Source organism: Theropithecus gelada, chromosome 5 (genome assembly GCF_003255815.1).
Source record: "Theropithecus gelada isolate Dixy chromosome 5, Tgel_1.0, whole genome shotgun sequence".
Classification (NCBI taxonomy): Eukaryota; Metazoa; Chordata; class Mammalia; order Primates; family Cercopithecidae; genus Theropithecus; species Theropithecus gelada.
The window spans coordinates 103,838,256-103,859,424 of NC_037672.1; the positions used below are offsets into that span (position 1 = coordinate 103,838,256).

General features: G+C 35.1%; 2 protein-coding genes across 7 annotated transcripts in view; one reads left to right on the forward strand and one right to left on the reverse strand.

The window, feature by feature from the left end:
• The window catches only part of TBCK (TBC1 domain containing kinase), a 233,478-nt gene extending 227,439 nt beyond the window's left edge, over positions 1–6,039 (reverse strand). For 3 of the 4 annotated variants that reach the window (XM_025384916.1, XM_025384915.1, XM_025384913.1), the window contains exon 1: positions 4,163–4,493. Coding sequence is in view for 1 of the 4 variants with exons in the window: in XM_025384912.1 (XP_025240697.1) it covers positions 4,777–4,822 (46 nt within the window). In the remaining 3 variants the exon portion in view is untranslated. Of the gene's footprint in view, positions 1–4,162; positions 4,494–4,776 lie in introns of those variants that run through there. The other variant, XM_025384912.1, reaches the window with a different exon arrangement.
• The window catches only part of AIMP1 (aminoacyl tRNA synthetase complex interacting multifunctional protein 1), a 32,043-nt gene continuing 14,504 nt past the window's right edge, over positions 3,631–21,169 (forward strand). For 2 of the 3 annotated variants that reach the window (XM_025384918.1, XM_025384917.1), the window contains exons 1-5: positions 4,490–4,822; positions 11,545–11,678; positions 14,315–14,428; positions 14,944–15,111; positions 18,238–18,449. In XM_025384918.1, the coding sequence (XP_025240703.1) occupies positions 4,551–4,822; positions 11,545–11,678; positions 14,315–14,428; positions 14,944–15,111; positions 18,238–18,449 (900 nt within the window). In that variant the 5' untranslated portion in view covers positions 4,490–4,550. Of the gene's footprint in view, positions 4,823–11,544; positions 11,679–14,314; positions 14,429–14,943; positions 15,112–18,237; positions 18,450–21,169 lie in introns of all 3 variants that reach the window. The other variant, XM_025384919.1, reaches the window with a different exon arrangement.

Consider the following 21,169-nt stretch of genomic DNA (forward strand, 5'->3'; position numbering starts at 1 on the left):
CTATATTTATCTACGTGTGTGTTAATACCACATATTTCATAATTTAAAATTTTTTAAATAAAATAGATTTTCAACAGAACTCAAAAGAGTTAAAGGAAAGTCTTTTTTACAAATGGTGCTGGAAAAAGATATTCATATAAAAAATAATAACCTTAACTTCTACTGATACATCCATAAAAGTCTAAAATGGATCATAGGTTTCAATGTAAAGGTAAAACTGTTAAGTCTTCTCATTGAAAACATAAGAGAGTATCTTTACAACCTTAGGCTAGGAAAAGATTTCTTACACATGATATAACAAAGCACTAGTCGCAAAAGACAATTTTGACAAAGTAGACTTCACCAATTAAAAACATCTGCATATCAAAAGGCACCTGAGAAAATAAAACTTTGAGTTAAAGGGAAATATTATTTATATCTGTCTATATATACATATGACATTATGTATACATAGGACCTTTTAAAATCAAATATATGTGTGTCTATATATAATTGACCTGTATTCGGAGTCTATAAATACCACAATTCAATAATACAACAAGCCAATACATAAATAGGTAAAAGTCACAAATACATTTTCACACAAGGCACGAAAAGTCAATAAGCACATGAAAAAACTGCTTAATATCATTAATTGGGAGAAATGCAAATGAGAATCCCTTTAACTTCTACAATGGCTAAAATTAAAATGACTGGCAATAACAAGTGTTGAGGAGAATGTGGAAGTGGAGCTTTGATATATTGCTAGTGTGAGTGTAAAACGGCAAAAGAATTTTGGAAAATATTTGGAAAACTCTTCTAAAGTGAAAAATATCCCTAACTTGTGACTCAGAAATTCCACTCCTACTAGGTGTTTAACCAAGAAAATGAAAATATTTGTCCATAAAAATGCTGGTATGAGTATGTTCACAGGAACTGTACTCTTAATAGCTAAAAACCAGAAGCAATGCGAATGTCTCACAAGTGAATCAGTTAACATACTTGTACCATGAAATTCTATTTAACAAGAAAAATGGAACAAACAGGCCAAAACATGGATGTACCTCAAAAATATTAAGTTTATGAAAGAAGCAGATACAAAAGAGTGCATACTGTATGACTCCATTTAAATGTAATTCCAGAACTATAGTTCTAAATTACAGTATTAATAAAAATCAGAAGATAGTACTGCAGATGAGGAAGAGGGCTTGAATAAACAGAAACAGAGGAACTTTCTGTAGTGGTAGAAATATTTTCTATCTTGATTGTGCTGGTAGTGGTTCTATGGATGAATACATGCATCAAAACTCATTAAACTGACCACTTAAAATTAGTGTGTTTTAATATGTGTCAATTTTATCTCATAAAAAATAAAATTAAGAGCCTATGAGAAGATAAACATTGCCATACATTTTCAAAGCATCAAACGTAACTAGAAAATTTTAAACATTTCAGAGAGAAAAAAATGATTCTGCTATCAACAAATTAAAGTGAAGCTGTCATTCTCATCAGCAATAATGAGAGTTTGAAAAGAGCCTGGTGCGGTGGCATGTGCCTGTGATCCCAGATACTTGGGAGGCTGAGGTGGGAGGATCATGTGAGGTCAGGAGTTCCAGACCAGACTGAGCAACACAGTGAGACTCCAGTTCAAAAAAAAGGAAAAAAAAGTTAGAAGACATGGAAGGATTGAGAGTTGAAGGAAAATACTTCTGATTCTATATACAGCCAAATTATCAGTCATAAGAGCAAATTATAATTTATAGCCATACAAACATTAAAAAATAAAATTACCTTTCACATGCCTTTTGTGAGCAAGCTTCCTTAGGATATATTACAGGGAAATAGGGGGAAGTCCAATAACAGAAGGTGAGGGGCTAAGAAACAATGTTATTTACCCAAGAATGAATATAAACCCAGGATAGGAACAATTCAAAAGGACTAGAATGCAATTTGTTCAAATTAAACAGAAAGCCATTGGGCTTCAAGGGGAAAAACTTCAAACAGAAGAATGGAAGCTTCTATGTCCATCATACAAAGAATGAAAAGACTCAGTGAAGAAAGCACATCCACCTACCTATTCCTCAGGAGAAAGCAGAAAGGCAATTAAGAAAGTAGGGATAGTTAAAAACTATGTAATTACATAGTCCAAAATATAAAGCATGCTCAATTACAGCATAATATTTTGCCCTTGGCAGGAAAGAAAGAAAAACCCATTTGACCTTGATATCATAAATAATCTTCTTACTATGGCACAGGGATCATGAAGTTAAAACTCTGGGAAAAAAACATATCGAAGCATACAGCTTGGACTTGCACTAAATAACAACTATAAAGCCATAATACTGTAAACATTTTTTTTAATTGGTTTTTGGCACGTGAACAAAGTGCAAATATTATAGTTAAGAAATATATTATCAACTTTGACAATGTAAAAGTAAATGTCCAGCTAAGAGAAAGTGGGCATAAATGTAGTTTCTAAGGTGATAAAGAAAAAGGTAGAATCACTACTTTTCTCGTTTTACCAAACAAGGAGTCAAATATAGTTTCAAAAGTTGACGTGAAAAATTTACGTATATTATTTTGAATTATAAAGTAACCAATACAAAAGCCAAAAATTATGATTATGAGTATTCCCAAATTCTGAGAAGAGAGATTGTGAATGGTGTGGGCTATTTCAAGAAGTCAACAGAAAAAGAATTAGTTTAACTTAGGGCTATCTCAATAAGTCAACAAAAAGAATTAACTAGGTTTAACTTATTATTTAACCTACAGACCTAAAAAAGGTTAAAAGTGGTTATCTTTGAAGAATAGTACTGAGAATAGGACAGGTGACACAGTTGTACCTTATTATTCAATCCTACTATGCCATACTTTCTTTTTTTTGAGACGGAGTCTCAGTCTGTCATCCAGGCTGGAGTGCAGTGGCATGATCTCGGCCCACTGCAGCCTTCCACCTCCCGGGTTCAAGCGATTCTCTGCCTCAGCCTCCCGAGTAGCTGGGATTACAGGCGCCCACCACCACGCCCAGCTAATTTTTAGTACAGACGGTGTTTCACCATCTTGGCCAGGCTGTCTTGAATTCCTGACCTCAGGTGATCCACCCGCCTCGACCTCCCAAAGTGCTGGGATTACAGACGTGAGTCACCGCGCCCGGCCAACTATTTGATTTTCAATCAAATATCTTTATCACTTAGCTGAAAATAAAATAACCAAATAAAACACAATGACCGAAAAAGATAAAACACTAATTAACATAAAAGATTTCATCAGTGTTCTTTTTTCACTACCTCTTAGATGGTTGTACATAAAAAGGCTCACACACAAAAATGCACACACAGACATTTGCTTACACCTGGTGAGTGGAAGAAAACTACTGGGGGAAAAGAACAAACAAAACGCAGAAGTGAGAGATTAGATGAGGCAAACAACAGTGCAAGCAGTTGGGCTTGAAAATTAATTCATTCAACAAATATTTTGAAGCCCCTATTTTAAGTCGGTTGTTTTTCCAGCCGGTGGGCAAAGGATAATGAACAAGTCAGAATCTCTGCCCTCAAAGAACTTATAGTTAAATGACTCGAATGGGGAGAGAAAGTAAAAAACAGAGCAAAAGATGTTGATTTTATCATGAACAAAAGTTTCACATTTCTTCTACAGGAAAATGATACTAATTCATTTATTTTATATATACATTCTCTCAAGAGGTTATTTTTGTCCCAGATAGATAGAAACCAGGACAGGGGACCTTGAAAAGCAGCCACTGACAATCCTCAAGTAATTTCCTTTCACTGCTTCACGTTCTCCTACTGCTCAAGAGGGTGTTACACTTCGAAAATTGACTAAACCTCGAGCGCCAGAAACAAATCAAAGCAAAATTCTGCCTCTATGGTGAGAAATGGAGGGGCAGATTCTAGATTCTCTAACCTCCTCCTTTAGCCTTCCTTTGAGGCAGTGACAGAGCGACTGCTGAGCCTACGGTTCCCAAAGGACTCAGGTGAACCTGATTCACAGGAAAGGCGGGCTGTAGCTAGGGATGGAGACAGTACCCATCAGCAAGCAGCTCCACAGCTCGGTTCTCTTATCCCTTCTGAAGACATGCGGGGCCACTCACTGCTCCTGATAGTCCTCTACCTCCCACAGACCCCACCCACTACGACACGGAAAACTAGATTACCCAAATACCTGCCTCTGAGTCTGGGGACGCAGGCAAACACAAAGACAAGGGGGATGGAGCTTCTACACAGGGCCACAGCGCAGTCGCTGTGCCTGGTGCTGCCGCTACGACTTAGTGCACTAGACGCTGCATTTCAGGTGCTCCTACAAAAGAGGCCGCTCCCGGAACGCCGGGAGCTCAGAGGTTGCCCTTCGCCCGCGAGCCGAGTCAGCTAAGGTTCCCTTCGCGGAACCCGGCAAGGACCGCGAGCCTGGCCTTGCCCAATCACAGATCCCAGCTATTTACCCTCCACCCTCCCCTCAGCCTGGCCTTTTCTTGTGCCCTCACAGCCACCGCGACCCAATACTGAGGAAAGACCCCGACTTGTGGCGTCCTGCCCCTTGCCCAAACTGGACTCGAAATGAAATATAGCGACAGAGAAAGAGGTGCCGGGGGACGAGGGGGCGATTGGAAATCCTGGGTGAGGGAATGGAAGACGAGGAGCGTGGTGTGGAAGGTTAATGGGACTGAGCACAGGAAGAGGAAAAAAGAATTGACGATTGAATCTGTAGAAGACTCAGGCGTTCAGCAAGGACACCTCATTGGGTCCTTTCTCACTGCTAGAGTGCTCGGGTGGTTGTCCCTACATGCTTCCTGCTGTGGCTTTCTCGGAACCCGTGGCCACCGCTTCATGTGAGTGACGTCGTGGAGGGTCACTCACTCGGGGATCGCGGATTGCGATCGTAGGGGTCTTCCTTCTGTAACTTGCCTCCAGGAGAGAGGACCTGGCCTGCGGTTGCTAACGGGTAGTTCGTTCGCACCAGGACCAGCCCTGGCCTGAGGAAACAGGAAAGAGCTTGAGACCTCCTTCTAAAGGAGCCACGTTTGAGAAATGGGATGCAGGGCTAAGTTAAGAATGCTACCGAAAAATATCGATCCCTAAGCGTATTTACTGTTATGTGAATGTGTGTGTCAAAGGACTTGGGTGCTTTGGGGGAGAGAAGGGTGGAAACGGGAATTTATTCATTCAGCGAATAGTTATTAAGCGCCCACTCTATTCCAGGCACCGTTCTCGGCATTAGGTGAAGAGCAGTGAACAAGACAGACAGAAATCTTTGTCTACTTGTAGCTCACATTTGAGTGAGGAAGGCACATACTAAGCAAAGTAATTAGAAACATGCTGTATTTTAGGTCGTGATAGTCCTGAAGAGAAATACAAAGCAGGGAAGAAGGTTATAGAGTGACACAGGAAGGTCTTGCTGAAAAGATAACTTTGAAGTAAAGGGCTGACAGAAGTGGGAGATGTAACCATGCGAATATCTTGGGGAAGTGCAGTCAGACAGAGGGACCAGCCATTGCAAAGGTCATGAAGCAGAAACCTGCTAGAATAGCAAGGAAGCCTGTAGGTCAGAGTTGAGTAAAGGGTTTAGTCCTTCACTGGAGATTAAATCAAGGCGAGCAAGTCATGAAGAGCTTGAGGACATCTAACTTTTATTCTAAATGAAATAGGACTTTGGAGGGTTTTGAGCAGTAGAGTGATGGAATCTGACTTCCTTTTAAGAGGGTCACTCATAAAGGAAAATACACAGAGGAGGGCGTGGTAGGAGAAAAGAGACCAATAAGGAGAGTGTTGCAATAATCCAGAGGAAGCATAAAAGTGGTTTGACTATGGGTGGTAAAAAATGGCCAGTGATATTCTTGATGTACTTAATTTGGATATGTAAGAGTATTATAGATGACAGGGTTAATTTTATTTAATTAGACTTTGAAGGACACTTTAAAAAGGAATTCCAGTGTGAGTTTCAGAGTGGCAAACGCAAGTTAAAATCATGGCTTTGCTCTGTGATACTTGAAGGGATTCCGATAAGTCATGTAATTATCCTGGATCTGTCTATAAAATGGAAATAATACCTGTCAAGATTACAAAGATTAGGGTATATTATAGGTATTTAATGACAAGGTATCTAATGGACCTAGTCTGCAAATCTGAACCAGGTAAAAGATGGCCTTATTGTGAGGTAAGAGGGTCATGGGAGGCCAAGGCATACTCCTTTTTAAATTTTATGGACTCTTTACCCAGGACCCCCTGTGTTCTCATCAGTAAGGGGAAAGCAGGCTCTCTGGTAAGGGAAGCAAGAATAAATAGGAACTTTCATAAAAAAGCAATTTTAGATATTCTTTTTATAGGTTTTGGCAAAGGTTGATAAAAGGCCTATGGAATTACTGCTGGTTGCTGCACTTACATATTTTGAGTGTCTTGAGATGCATTGTTCTCAGTGTATTTAATTTTCTTCTTTAAATTCTGACTTTTGACACATATGATTTAAATCCTAGCAGGAATTTTCACCTAGTTCTAAAAGGTACCACATTGCTTAACACTGTAATAGGGACGTTCTTTCAGTGTGGGGTATTTTATGTATACTGTAACATTCTTAGATATCCAGTAACTAGATTGTGTAGCAAATCAGGGAAAGAAGTTGGAAGGCAAGAAGAGGAATGAAGGAAGGAGAAGAAAGGAAAAAAATGATTAAAATTACTATAGTCTATCAATTCTGATATACACATTTTTCTCATATATACATCTCTGAAATAGGGATGATTTTTAAATTGTTGACATCTTTAAATCACTGTAGATGAATTGGCAGTTGTGAGATATTTGTCATTGCCCACACTTACACACACTTAGTCATAACTTAATCTTCTCATTATTTCAGTTTGAGTTATATGTGCAGTGTTGGCATATAGTTGTTGAGTTTAATTTCCCTTTTAAAGATCATTTAGAAGATTATGATCAGCATTAGAATGAAAAGTTACTGTGTATGAGGGAAAACAAAAGGGCGATACAAGATAAAAATCCAGGGTTAAATGTAAAAGAAGTCTTTTAATAAATAATGTAGATATGTCTAAGTGATAAGAAAGCATTGGGTCAGTTGATTCAATAGTGGTTTTTTTTTTCATACTGGTACATAAAATAATAGAGCTTCTTGGGATTGAAGCCATTTTACAATTGATGGCATTTTAGATTTCTTGAAATATAGTATTTAAAGCTTCCAACAAAAATGTAAATTTTTACCTACTGTAATTTCGAAATAGTGTAATTAGAGGTTTTGAGTAGAGACACTTTCAAATTTGTGTAGAGTTCCTATATAGCATAGGAATTCTAAAATTAAAAATCTGCTTGTAAAACTTTGATTTCAAAGTAGTAACTGACTTATGTTTGATTCCCAGTGTTGTCATCGTAGGACAGAGATTTGGCTTTTGAAAAGAGAGCGTAGGCAATGTAGGTGGGGTGGGGAGGACTCCTGAGGAAATTGCTGAGTGAACAAAAATGATCATGAAGATCTCAGAATCTCAAAAATCATCTTTTGTGTGTATATTTTAATGATTAATGTGTACTATAAATTCATGTACAGTATTTGAGATTCTGCATTAGAGGTATCATATGATGAATGGCTTTTTAGCTTTGATGAAATATGATAATTAACATTGAGAAGGACAAAATTAATGTGAAGGGGCAGAATGATTTAGATAATATGTTTCAAAAGCTTTTGGTATAAAAAATGCATTATTACCATTTTAATTTAGTACAGGAAAAAGAAAAAGTCTTGATTCTCACCAATCAAACACAATTAACATACTTGGTCTACTGTTTTCTGTGCTTTTCTCTTCATAAATGTTTTATATTTTCAATTACTGTGCATGTAATTGTTATATCTATTTTAATCTCACAGTCTTGATTTTTTTTAAATTTTAGTCCAGAGACTTAAACCAGCATTTCCCAAACTGTTTTAGAGAATACTAGTTCAAACGAATGTTAATAGGTGTTCCTGGGTTAGGATTCTGTCATGAAATATACTGGAAAATGCTTTGTAATTATATCCTTTAGAGAAATTATAGCTAGAGCATTAAAAGAGCTAACTGCAGCATCAGACAGACCTGAGTTTCAGTCCTCATTTACTAAGTATTACGTGAGGCAAATTAATTTTAATTCAAGTTTTCTTCTCTGTATAATGGAGATTATTACAATATTTGAAATTGACTTGTGTAAAGCATTTAGCCAGCCATAGTATATGTTCTACAAATATATGTAGTTGTTATTATCATCTGTGAGAAACCTTATACATATTAGCATATTAGAAACTCTGAGGATTTAAAATTTTGAAGGTTAACTTATATTCAGTGTAAAATTGAAAAATCACAGGGGAGTAATTGGCATAGAGATTAATGAAATGAGTACTGGGTTGAATGGTAAAAGATTTGTTTGAGCTCTAAGCAGTATTGTTGTTAAACTATCGCTGTGCCCTAAGCATAACATTATTTTAAAACATGTCTTCAACTGTGTTTCCCCCATTTGTCTGAAAGCTTAGTTAGTTCAAAGAACATGTTTATTTTTATTCTCTACTATAAACCCAGCACATGACACAAAATCAGCGAGTATAAAGTTCGGGTCATGAACTTATTTTAGGAACCTGGCAGGTAATATAAATAGCAGACAACAGGGAGTAGTAAAGTGTCTGTCTGTCTTACTTAAAGACATTCACATCAGTTATTTCCAACACTGTTAGCCCTGGAAAAGAAAGATACCCCTGAACTTTGTCAGGCTAGTTTGTGATCCCTAGAAAAGATTAGCGGTTAAGACCAAACCCTGAAGAACATCATCATTAATGGGACAGATAAAGAAAAAGGAGCCCTGAAAGGAGGTGACAAGGAAGTAGGAGGTGAAATCAGGTACAAGCAATTTTATAAATTAAGAAAATGAAGTATAGAAAATTTAGATACTTTTACCAAGGTCCCACAGCCTAAGTATATGATTGACCCAAAGCTTGTTTATAAACACTCTGAAAAAAACCTATGTTCCTTTGCCAGTGCTAGTGATCATTATCTGCATGTTACTAGAAAACATTAACATAAACGTATGAACCCAACTTATATTTTTTAAAAATTTAAATGATAATTAATCAACAAGTATTAGAAAACCTGTTTTCAGAGCTTCTGTTCTAAAGACAACAAATGGCTTTTAGCATTTGAGAAAAGTTCTGTTAAGACACAGACATAACTAGAAGTGAAATATTTTTAGATTTCACGAGATGAGACATTTTTAATGTTGGCATCATGAATAATATTTCCAGATAACCAGTTATGTAGGACTGGAGAATTAGAGGCTGGGCACCAGCGCAGTGGCTCACACCTATAATCCCAGCACCTTGGGAAGTCGAGGCGGGCAGATCAGTTGAGGGAGGTCAGGATTTTGAGACCAGCCTGGCCATGTGATGAAACCCCATCTCTACTAAAAATTCAAAAATTAGCCAGGTGGCAGGTATCTGTAATCCCGTCTATTTGGGAGGCTAAGGCAGGAGAATAGCTTGAACCCAGGAGGCGGAGGTTGCAGTGAGCTAAGATCATGGCACTGCACTCCAGCCTGGGTGAGAAACAAGACTCTGTCTCAAAAAAAAAGTTTTATCACTTCTTTTTCTCACATTGTTTCCTCTTAGTAGTTGCATATGTGTGTTTAGTGTTTAGTTCATTTGTATATCTGTATTTTGAAACATGATATTCTCTTTCCTAAACTTACGCTTGTTCTTCAGTATGTATTGTAAGGTCATATTTTGTGTAACTCATTATTCCAATTATATTTTGTAAATAGTTAACAAATTTATCCACTCAGTAAAATTGTGTTTTTTTCTCTTAGGCTGGATTTATTATCTCTATTTTCCAAATTACTGTTAGTCCTAGCAGATTTTTTAAATGTTTTTGTATGAGTCAGAACATGAGTTTCAGCAACTTGGTGGGTATTTACTTTTGAAGTGACTGTCTAGAACTGTTGGCTTATTTATGAGCATTATTCTATACGGACTATTATTTTAACAGTTTAGAAAAATACCGACCAAAAAAGCACAAAAATTCTAATGAAGATGCCACCTTTTAAACTCTGCCATTTTTACCAAAATGAACACAGAATACCATATTGTTACTTAAACGTTTGCAAAGCCAGAATTGTAGAGAAAATATCTTAATAGAAATGGATATATGAAGAAAGTTAAAGTAAAAAAAAAACAAAACTGTGCTCTTCTGAATGTTGGTATCCTTAGTTACAGCATTTCTTTATTTTAATGTCTTTCTACTTTAGTCTAACGTAAGTAATGATGAAATATACTCAATAGGTGAAATATAGCTGTCACAAACATTATAGTATCTGATTAGGCAGAATTGGCAACTTTTACATCTCTAGTCAAGACATCTTTGATGAATAATACTAAAATGAATGTGAATTAGTGGTACATTTTAGAAAAATACATTTTGAAAAGATATAGCTCAAATCATCTTGTTCAAATTTCAAAATTAAGGAAAAAACTAGAAACTAGTATCTTAACTGATATTTAAGTATAGACTAATGCTCAAAAATGAGCCAACAGGTCTAGACAGTCACCTCAAAAATAAATACCAGGCAGTTTATTGTGACTTTTCAGAATATTTTTTATATAAGATTGATATTATATAATAATTTGAAATTTTCAAACAATCTGTTATTATGTGTCTTACCTAGTTTTTATTCAAAATTTCACCATTAATATTGAGTGCTGCTTCATTTATTTAAAGTGAAAATTATTTCAGCAATGCTTATATCATTGTTATACCTTGAATTATAAATTGTTGTTAAATCAGGTAGAAAAGAACAGTTCATAGTATTACTAACGATTAACCCTCTCCATTGTCAGTGTATTATTTTTTTTAGTATGTGGCAGTTTAAACTTTAACATGGTGAATTAATCTCAGAATGTTTATTGAATACATTTTTCTGTACCTTGATAGTATTTTTTTTAATTTCTCTGAATTTATTATAAAAATAAAATTCTAATTTTTAAAATAAAGGCAATGGTATATGTTGACATTATATCTACACAAGCATATGATTAATATTTTCTTAATTGTTGATTTTTTTCTTTTAATATTTGTCTTTCCTAATTGACATTTTTTTTCTTGAAAATTGTACCTACGTGAATACACAGTAGAAAGATCCAGTATATACAAATACAAAAGGAATGAAATCAGCAACTCTTTACTTTGGAACAAAGGTGTAATTCTCATTAGCATAGTTAAGATTATTGGTATTCTTATCTCTTAGTGTACCTGAAGCTTTCTTTAAAACCTTTCAACCTTAAATGTGGCTAAATAACCTGTTTTCTGCATTTAGCAACAAACTATATTTCCTCTTCTAAATAGATTCAGGAATTATTCTACTTAGCATTTCTGCTATTTGTTTGGCTTGTTGCTCTCCATAGGAAACATATTTTTCTAACATATTTATCTATTACAGTAGAAAATGTTTTTCCTTTCAGATTGCTTTTTCATAATATCCTATAGTATAAATTTATTCTTTTCACAGTGTAATTTATGACTTTTATTTTTTCATCTAGGATTTTCTGCCGTCTCTTGGCAAAAATGGCAAATAATGATGCTGTTCTGAAGAGACTGGAGCAGAAGGGTGCAGAGGCAGATCAAATCATTGAATATCTTAAGCAGCAAATTTCTCTACTTAAGGAGAAAGCAAGTAGGAAAATTTTAAATTTTTAAGGAGATACTTAAAATGAATTCATACATTGACGGAGAAATAATAATGTTTACCATATAAGTTATTTAAGTTTTACTTAGAAGTTTCTGTTATGTGTGGAAAAATATCAAACCTGAACCTCTACCTTCAGGACTTCAGTTGGCTTTGGTTTTGTTTGTTTAAATGTATTTTATTCTCAATAGTCAATGTCAGAATAGAAATTTCAAAATCTTTTGCTGTCACTAGTAGAAATACTTTCCTACATTTTATAAGCTAATGACTTACAAAAACCTGTATTTACTCTCCAGAAACATTGTCAATTTTTTTTTCTAATTTTACCATACCACTTTATTTGTTTCTTTTTTAATAATGTTTCTCAAGATTTTAAAATTATTTTTCTTAAAATTCTTACTCTCTTTTTATTAATAAGATGAAGAGATTGGACATGGTCATTGCTTGTAGAATATAATATATGTTATAAATCGAATTTTGTCTTCTATAGGTGGCCATTTCGTAGCGTCTTGACAAGCATTTTAGTTTTGCCAGTTCGAAAATCTTTCTACTTATTCTTCACCTTTATATTATTCTTTGGTAGCCTATGCTGGTAGTTTTTGGTCAAATTGCTCCCAATTTAGAATAAATGCTTTATAAAATCTCTGTTAATATCCTGTAAGGAAAACATTTCCTAGAAAAATAACCTACCTATATATAATTTTAAAACATATCTTAATCCTATATATAATAGAGAAGAGAAATAAAAAGAAAGGTGTAAGTAGTAGTAACAATAATATGTATTTCAGTTAAGTAATGCTTCAGCAGGATTATACCACTAAAGGCAGTGTAACAGGGTCACATGCCACATGATTCACATACAAGGAATCATCAAGAATGCAATAGGTACAATGCCAACTAGTATAGGTGTATAGTCAGACTGCCTTTGTGTGGGTATCTCAGATACCAGAAGCAGATACTGATGTAGATGATTTATTCAAAATGATGAGTGATTGATTAGATAATACTTTGAATAAAACTAGGTACAGTCTACTCTTGATTTAAGTGGTACTTGATTCATAGAAAATTTAGGGTATAATAAGCATGCTTAAAAATACTTTGTGTTTATACATAAAGAATAGTTAAAATCTAGGCTCAAATAATTGTTAATAGGATTTTTACCTATGCAAATTTATAATAGGCCACTAGAAAGTTCTGCAGAATGTGAAACAGTTCTTCATTTTGTAGGAGTATCCAGCATACTGCAGGACATCTGGCATTCTTGGCCTCTGCCCAATAAATGCCAGTACTAACAATCAAAAATAATCCTACAGATTTTCAAAATCCTACCTACAAAGCAGTACCAACCCCACTGAGAACCATTATTTTTCTCTCATATTTTTGTTGCCCCATTGCACACCTTTAACACATACATTATATTTTGAGCAAATCCTTGAGTTATTTCGCTCATTGAATGTTTGATTAGCTTAATTCAGACTTTAGCAATATTCAGCTTCTTTTAAAAGGTAATGACTAAAAAGAAAGACATGAGAATAGTTTTTGCTTGTGTGGTAACATCTCAGACTTCATTAAAAAAAATTATAATTTAATATAATGCTTCTCTTTTTTTCAGTATCTGTTATTGACATTTTATTTTTTATTGTTTTAAATATTTTTGAGACAGGGTCTTGCTCTATTACCCAGGATGGAGTACAGTGGCACTATCTCGGCTCACGCTGCAGCCTCAACCTTCAAGGCTCAATCCGTCCTCCCACCTCAGCCTCCTGAGTAGCTGGAACCACAGGAATGTACCACAACCCCCAGCTACTTTTTGTATTTGTTGTAGAGATGGGGTTTTGCCATGTTGCCCAGGCTGGTCTCAAACTACTGGGCTCAGGTGATCCTCTTGCCTCTGAAAGTGCTGGGATTATCTGATTACAGGCATAAGCCACTGCGCCTGGCCACATAGGCACTTTTGTGCCAGCTTCTTAAGTTATTTATCATTGCCCTTTATTATAGCTGCAATGCTGAAAAGGTGTTAATTTGATCTTAGTTAGCATCTTAATAGGAGTTAGGAAAATGATTCATAAACAAAGTCTTGGCCGGGCGCGGTGGCTCAAGCCTGTAATCCCAGCACTTTGGGAGGCCGAGACGGGTGGATCATGAGGTCAGGAGATCGAGACCATCCTGGCTAACATGGTGAAACCCCGTCTCTACTAAAAAAAAAATACAAAAAACTAGCCGGGCGAGGTGGCGGGCGCCTGTAGTCCCAGCTACTCGGGAGGCTGAGGCAGGAGAATGGCGTGAACCCGGGAGGCGGAGCTTGCAGTGAGCCGAGATCTGGCCACTGCACTCCAGCCTGGGTGACAGAGCAAGACTCCGTCTCAAAAAAAAAAAAAAAAAAAAAAACAAGTCTTTCTGTTTTACTCTTATTTCATATATTTTCTCTCCCTTTCACTCTCTCTCTTAAATATCATGTTGTTTTAATAAATACTAAACTGGCATAAAGGTACTGGCCAAACATTTGGTTACACTAGAGCTAGTATTATCCTAGCTCTAGTTATACTGGCTGTCTTCTTTTCAAATAGTATTCATACAAAACCTTTTTTAAAAAATGTATTTTAACTAAATGTTCTTGATCCTAGTTTTGCAAGCAACTTTGAGGGAAGAGAAGAAACTTCGAGTTGAAAATGCTAAACTGAAGAAAGAAATTGAAGAACTGAAACAAGAGCTAATTCAGGCAGAAATTCAAAATGGAGGTAATTAAATATAGAAAGTGAGTAATCCAGAAGTTAAGAAGTTGGCCAGTCACACTAACGGTGAGGAAAGAAGTAAGAATCTATATCCAGGCAACTTGGACAACTTCATAACTTCTGAATGACTCAGATTTATCAATGAAATGGGGGCATGAATAGAACCTACTTCTTAGAGTATGAGAATTACATGAGTTAATTCGTATAAAGCATTTTGAAAAGTGTTTGGGACATAGTAAGTTCATAATACATGTTAGCTGTTGTTCTTATCTGCAGGTTTCTTAGTTTAGTAGTTATTAATTAAATGGGAATCATGCATTTATTCTTTGATACCTCAATAATGGCTAAAATATGCTTAATATTTTGGCAGCCATTTTATAGTCTCAGACAGTGGATATTTGATAGCCATATACAGTGAATTTTTCATTTAAAAAGAGTTTCTATTTATGGTTCACAATTTCATATTTTTTATCATATTTATTGGTTTAGTATGAATGACATTATTTCATTTTCTGTCTCAGTGAAGCAAATACCATTTCCATCTGGTACTCCACTGCAAGCTAATTCTATGGTTTCTGAAAATGTGGTACAGTCTACACCAGTAACAGCTGTATCTTCTGGTACCAAAGAACAGATAAAAGGAGGAACAGGAGACGAAAAGAAAGCAAAAGAGAAAATTGAAAAAAAAGGTATTTTCGACCTTTAAACATATTTAGCTCTTGACTGGATTATCAGAAAATGTCAAATTTTGATAATGATAATAATAATAGTATCAAAAATAAAGTTCAACTTTCATGAGCTAGGATAAAATTAGGAACAATATGGTATTGGAACATACAAGCTGGGTCCTAAATGGTGTGTGAATATTGACCAGATTAACGGGGTAAACGTGGCATTTTAGGCAGAGGGACTGGCATAAGTTAAAACATAAGACAGTAAACATTAAGTATAGAAACCCATATGTAGTTTGGTGTGGCTGAATTTTGGTATCTATTTGTGGCATGGTTTGAGAGAAGTCAGAGATAGGAAACTGGCTTAGGACCAGTTGTGAAGATAGGAAAAGAACATTCCACCAGTCAAAGCAGACTGTCTGAACTAAGATTTCTGACTTCCTTTCCCCAGATATGTCTAAAAAGGTGCCTTTATAAATAATTATGAATATCTCTTATTATACTTAAACTTACTTACTTTTTTTTTTTTTTGGAAAATATAACATGACAGAGGGATTTATGAACTAACCCAAGCCAGTTTAGCCTCTAAATCACTTGCCAGTTCCTTTGGCAAACATCAGTAACCTCTTAGTTAGAAGTAGGTAGGGGCTGTACAGCCTCTGCTGTACAACTTCACCACTAGGTGGTATGATTATAATGAAAGCAAGTCGGACTAATTCTTCTAGTTTATAAAATATGTTAAGAAGTAGACACAAAACAACTATATAACCTGTTCTTGCAAACTTAGTGGAATCCATATTCTGTTCTCTAAGGAGGGTGCACTGTTCTGATTAAGGATTAATCAGTCTTCTAGTTAGAGAAGGCAACAAGGCTCTCCTTTGATGGAAGAGGGAGCACACAGGACCACACGAACAAATGGAGTTATAGGATTAGAACGGTTCTGTCCAATGCAACTTCCTGTGATAATGGAAATACTCTATATCTGCATTATCCAACACGGTAACCAATGACCACATGTGGTCATTAAAGATTTGAAATGTGGATAATATGACTAAACTGAATTTCTAATTAAAGTAATTTTAAATTGAAATTGAAATAACCTATGTGGCTGGCAGCTACCATATTAGATGATGCTGGTTATAGAGGGCTGTTCCATCCGTGTTTAGCTGCTAGCTAAGACTGCCAGATTCTGCTCATGCAAGGGCTGTGGTGCCCATATAATCTTTCCAGACTGCTACATATCTTTTTTCTTTTCTTTTTTTTTTTTTTTTTTTGAGACGGACTCTTGCTCTGTCACCCAGGCTGGAGTACAGTGGCATAATCTCAGCTCACTTCAACCTTCACCTCCCGGGTTCAAGCAATTCTCTCTTAGCCTCTCGAGTAGCTGGGACTACAGGTGCATGCCACCACACCTGGCTAATTTTTGTATTTTTAGTAGAGACAGGGGTTCACCATATTGGTCAGGCTGGTCTCGAACCCCTGATCTCGGTTGATCCACCTGCCTCAGCCTCCCAAAGTGCTGGGATTATAGGCGTGAGCCACCATGCCCAGCCAGACTGCCACATATCTTATTGAGCATTACCCATTTGTCAGTGAAATATTTCCGAAATTCCCTATGATAATTAACAAATATCTTGGTATAGATTTTAATATTTGCAATCATTTCTAGAATGGGAATTCCTGATAAAAGTATTTCAAATGCCTAGGAAGTAGATTCGAGTTTTAAAATACATACAAATATAGATATATTGTTATAGTACAGTATTTTTTAAGTAAATGCATATACTTTATCACACAAAAATTAAGATTTTTGGTATATTCTGGTAATTTTATTGTACATATTTTTCTGTATAATTTGGATTTTTACCATTTAAAAAACTTTTGCTAATTTCTTTATGGAAAATGGAATTTTTTTAAAACTTGCTAATGAGATTAAAAATTGGCCAGTATTTTAAGTTAGTTCCATCCTCTCTTTGGTAAACTTATTGTTGTATGAATTATGAGTACCTTTACACAGAATCCTCCTTTCCTGCTTCATGCATAATTATTCTTCACTAAGTGTTTATATTTCTTTGTGTAGGTAATGTTTATCACATATTCATTATACGTATACATGTCTGTCTTCTTTAAAAGAGATTCTGAGTGCCTTGACAATATGGACTGCCCATCTTACTATTTCCGGTGTCATAGCACTCAGTAAATATATGTTGAAAGATTAAATAAATCTATACTTGAGAAAGAATGCTTCCGAGCTACAACAGCTCATCTTTATACTTTCGATTCAAAGGTAAATAAGGTTTTATTTTGGTTTTACTTTTTTGGGGCCAGAAAAGCTAATTGTAAACCTACAGAATATGAGTCCTCTTTGCAGGTTACAATTAACTCAGTAGCTAAAATAATCATGTGTTAGTAAGAGATACATTATCAGCAAATAAATAAAAATGTAATTATGAAAACATAATCAGAATAAAATATTCTTATCTGCTTAAATAGTGACTGTGGATAACCCTGAAATCCTAATACATCTTCAGGGAAATCTAAGAAATGGAGAAATTAATTATATACTTATAAGTTTATATAAGTGAGGAGAAAAATATTTTATCAGTGAAATTGTATTCCACTCTAGTTCATTCTGCCATTTGGGTACTGGTTGTGGTGTTCTTTCTAAGTAAAGTATTTATCACCTTCCAAAGAGTCGTAGTAAAAATTTTTAGAGGTTTCTCTGTTATCCTGTTTCAGGGAAAGGCAAACTTTTTCTGCCTAAAGCCTTTGTCACAACTACTCAACTTTGCCCCGTTGCAAAAGTACCCATAGATGATATGTAAATGAATGAATATGGTTGTCTTCCAGTAAAACTTTATTTTTGAAAACAGACAACAGGCTGGATTTGTCCCATGAGCCATAGTTTGCCAACCTCACACCATGTCTTCACATAGAAATACAACAGAGAAATAGATAAAATAGGATTCAAGATTTTATGACTTGGATAATTTTTTTCTTTGTTATTATTTAAGTGAAGGTAGGAGATAAATGTTCTTTTGTTTTTTCCTTTTAAGCTCTTCAATATCGATACCATGGAGTTTTCATAGTGTTTTTTTGTTTGGTTTTATTTCTGATGTTTATCCATTCATAAATACTTTTTAGGAGAGAAGAAGGAGAAAAAACAGCAATCAGTAGCTGGAAGTGCCGACTCTAAGCCAATAGATGTTTCCCGTCTGGATCTTCGAATTGGTTGCATCATAACTGCCAGAAAACACCCTGATGCAGATTCTTTGTATGTAGAAGAAGTAGATGTTGGAGAAATAGCCCCAAGGACAGTTGTCAGTGGCTTGGTGAATCATGTTCCTCTTGAACAGGTAATCTGTACAACTGAAATTCCTGTTGTGTACATTCAACATTTTCATTCCCTATTTCTTGATATCTTTCTGTTATAATTTTGTGTACCATACAACATGTGCCAGTGTTAATTAGTTCAATTAGTTTGAATGTGGTTAATTCCACAAAAAAAGCATAAAACCACCAAAAACCTGTAAAACATCTGTAAATTAAGATATAATGCATAAGGATAGGAAGAAGAAAAGATGTATTATTTTCTGTTTTTAAAATATTTTTACTTTTGTATTTTGCATAAAAAAACTATAGTTATATATATATTATATATGTAAAATCTAACAACAAAATACAAAACATCCCATTTTTAACAAATAGAAGAATACTATTAAAAATTACAAGTTCAATCTCCATGATCCCCTCTCCTCATTTTTCCTCAAGTATGAAAGTATTTTTTGGGTTTTAGAGAAATAAAACTTGTTCTCATACTTTTAGATTGGTGCTTTCTGGGTTTATAGTACATGATTTTAAAAAGCAAGGAATGATAAAATTCCATGATGAAACAGTGATAAAAATAATTATGATAACTGTTATGTTAGAAGTACTTAATAGATAAATTTTCACATGCTATTTTATTTCTTACTGTATACAACTCTCAATAGTATCATCCCCATTTACAGATGACGTTTAGGAAAGTGAATCAACTTATATATCTCTATCTATAGATATATATACACACAGTCGTTATATGTATATACACTCATTATATATATACACATATTCATTTTATATACACACACACACACACACACACACACACTCTTATTCATCTCACTCTAAGGCCGATTATCTTTAATCCCTATACTGTTCAGCTTTACTGTTTACCATTCAAGGTGGAGTTAGTCATGAAGCTTCTAACTACAGGTACTGTGTAGTTTTTAGAGCCATACATATAACCAAGGTCATAAATTACAAACTGCTGGGCCAAGGAAAGAATGCAATCCCAAAAAGTTTCAGTTTATCTTTCATAGTATTTCATAAAATACTTACACATGGAATTTTACATGAAAATCCTGATGTCTTGTTTCTTAATTCAGAACTAAGCCCCACCTCCACCCTTCCCATCCCCCTGCTGTTTTCTTAAGGCAGAAATTGGTTAACACTTAGTAATGGATAGCACCTTTAGGTGGAAGTTAGACTCTTTAACACAGTTTCAAACATTCCATAGTTGAGGTGCAAGGTCAGTTGTGATTATTTGGTATTTATCTTTACTTTTCTGCTAGTGTTATACTTATGGAAGGTTAAGGAGAGACTCAGGTATCTTTTTTTACCATGTCTCAAAAAAGCAAGAGTGTTACTTGTTTTTTCTGTCTAGGGTTCCTTACTCATTTCCTTTACTTATTTGGTAGACAGTTGTATCAGAATTGCATCAAAATTGTAGTTTTGATCCCTGGCCTGGGCTTTTGTTTTGGCTCTCTAATTTCACCATTGCTGGAACACAGTACGGGTAATGGATCAATATTGACCTATCATCAAGAGTACAAGGAAGTGATTTCTTCTGCTTCCTACTTAACAAGCTCATTTCTTTTAGGTCTCCAATGATTAATTATCTGAGCCAGTGAAGTTTGGGTTTTAAGTGTTTCATAAAAGAAATTGATAGGAGGTTAGAGTATCTCCACTTTTCCTTTCTTCTGGTAAGTTTAGCACCAGGAACTGTGCTTTTGTGTAACTTCAGAAAACAAACCATGACAGTTTATATAATATTATTCCCTATTTAAAATTTAATTCTTTATATAGTGAAATTAGAGCTGAGTATTTGGAATATGTGAAAAGTATTGATGGTATATTTTATGAAGGATAACCTTGCATGATAACCGTTTTAAAAGCAAATTGATACTCCATGATGATACCCTTCAGAGCAGTGTTTTCTAACTGTTGCTCTTTTTTTCTTATAAGCTTTCAAACCTCCTCAACAAAAGTTTACTTTCTTCCTTTTTCTTTACTTTTGAATACCATATTTACTTTCTTGAAGAAATAAGTGGTTTTTAAAAAATCTAATAACAGTGGAAAGAATCAAAGACAGTAATAGTTTTAAATGTCCTCTTTCTAGATGTCTTCTATAGTGATTTGAATCATCTACTTATTTCCTCTGTCCCATGGTGCTTCGGAGATATTGCAAAGAATATGAATTTCAACATTAGGATAGTTCTGCCTTTGTTTATTGCTACTCTGCTGCTTCTTGGTTTTGTGAACTTCAACAAATCGCTGTGTTCATTCAATTATATTTATAGCTGCAAGTATTTATTAAGCACCTAAGTAAAGGATACAGAAACAAATGAAAATACAGAAATAGATAAACTTTTTTTTTTTTTTTTTCTGAGACGGAGTCTCACTCTGTCAGCTAGGCTGGAATGCAGTGGGGCAGTCTCAGCTCACTACAACCACTGCCTGCCTCCTGGATTCAAGCAATTCTCCTGCCTTAACCTGCCAAGTAGCCCACCATGCCCGGCTAACTTTTTGTATTTTTATTGGAGACAGGATTCCACTGTGTTGACCAGCCTGGTCTCGAACTCCTGACCTCAGATGATCCGCCTGCCTTGGCCTCCCAAAATGCTGGGATTACAGGTGTGAGCCACCACACCCAAGCAACAAACATATTTTTAACAAAAGCCTTGCCTTTATGAAGCTCACATTCATCTAAGGGAGTCAGAAATATTACCGAGGCATAAGTAAATATTTAGTATGT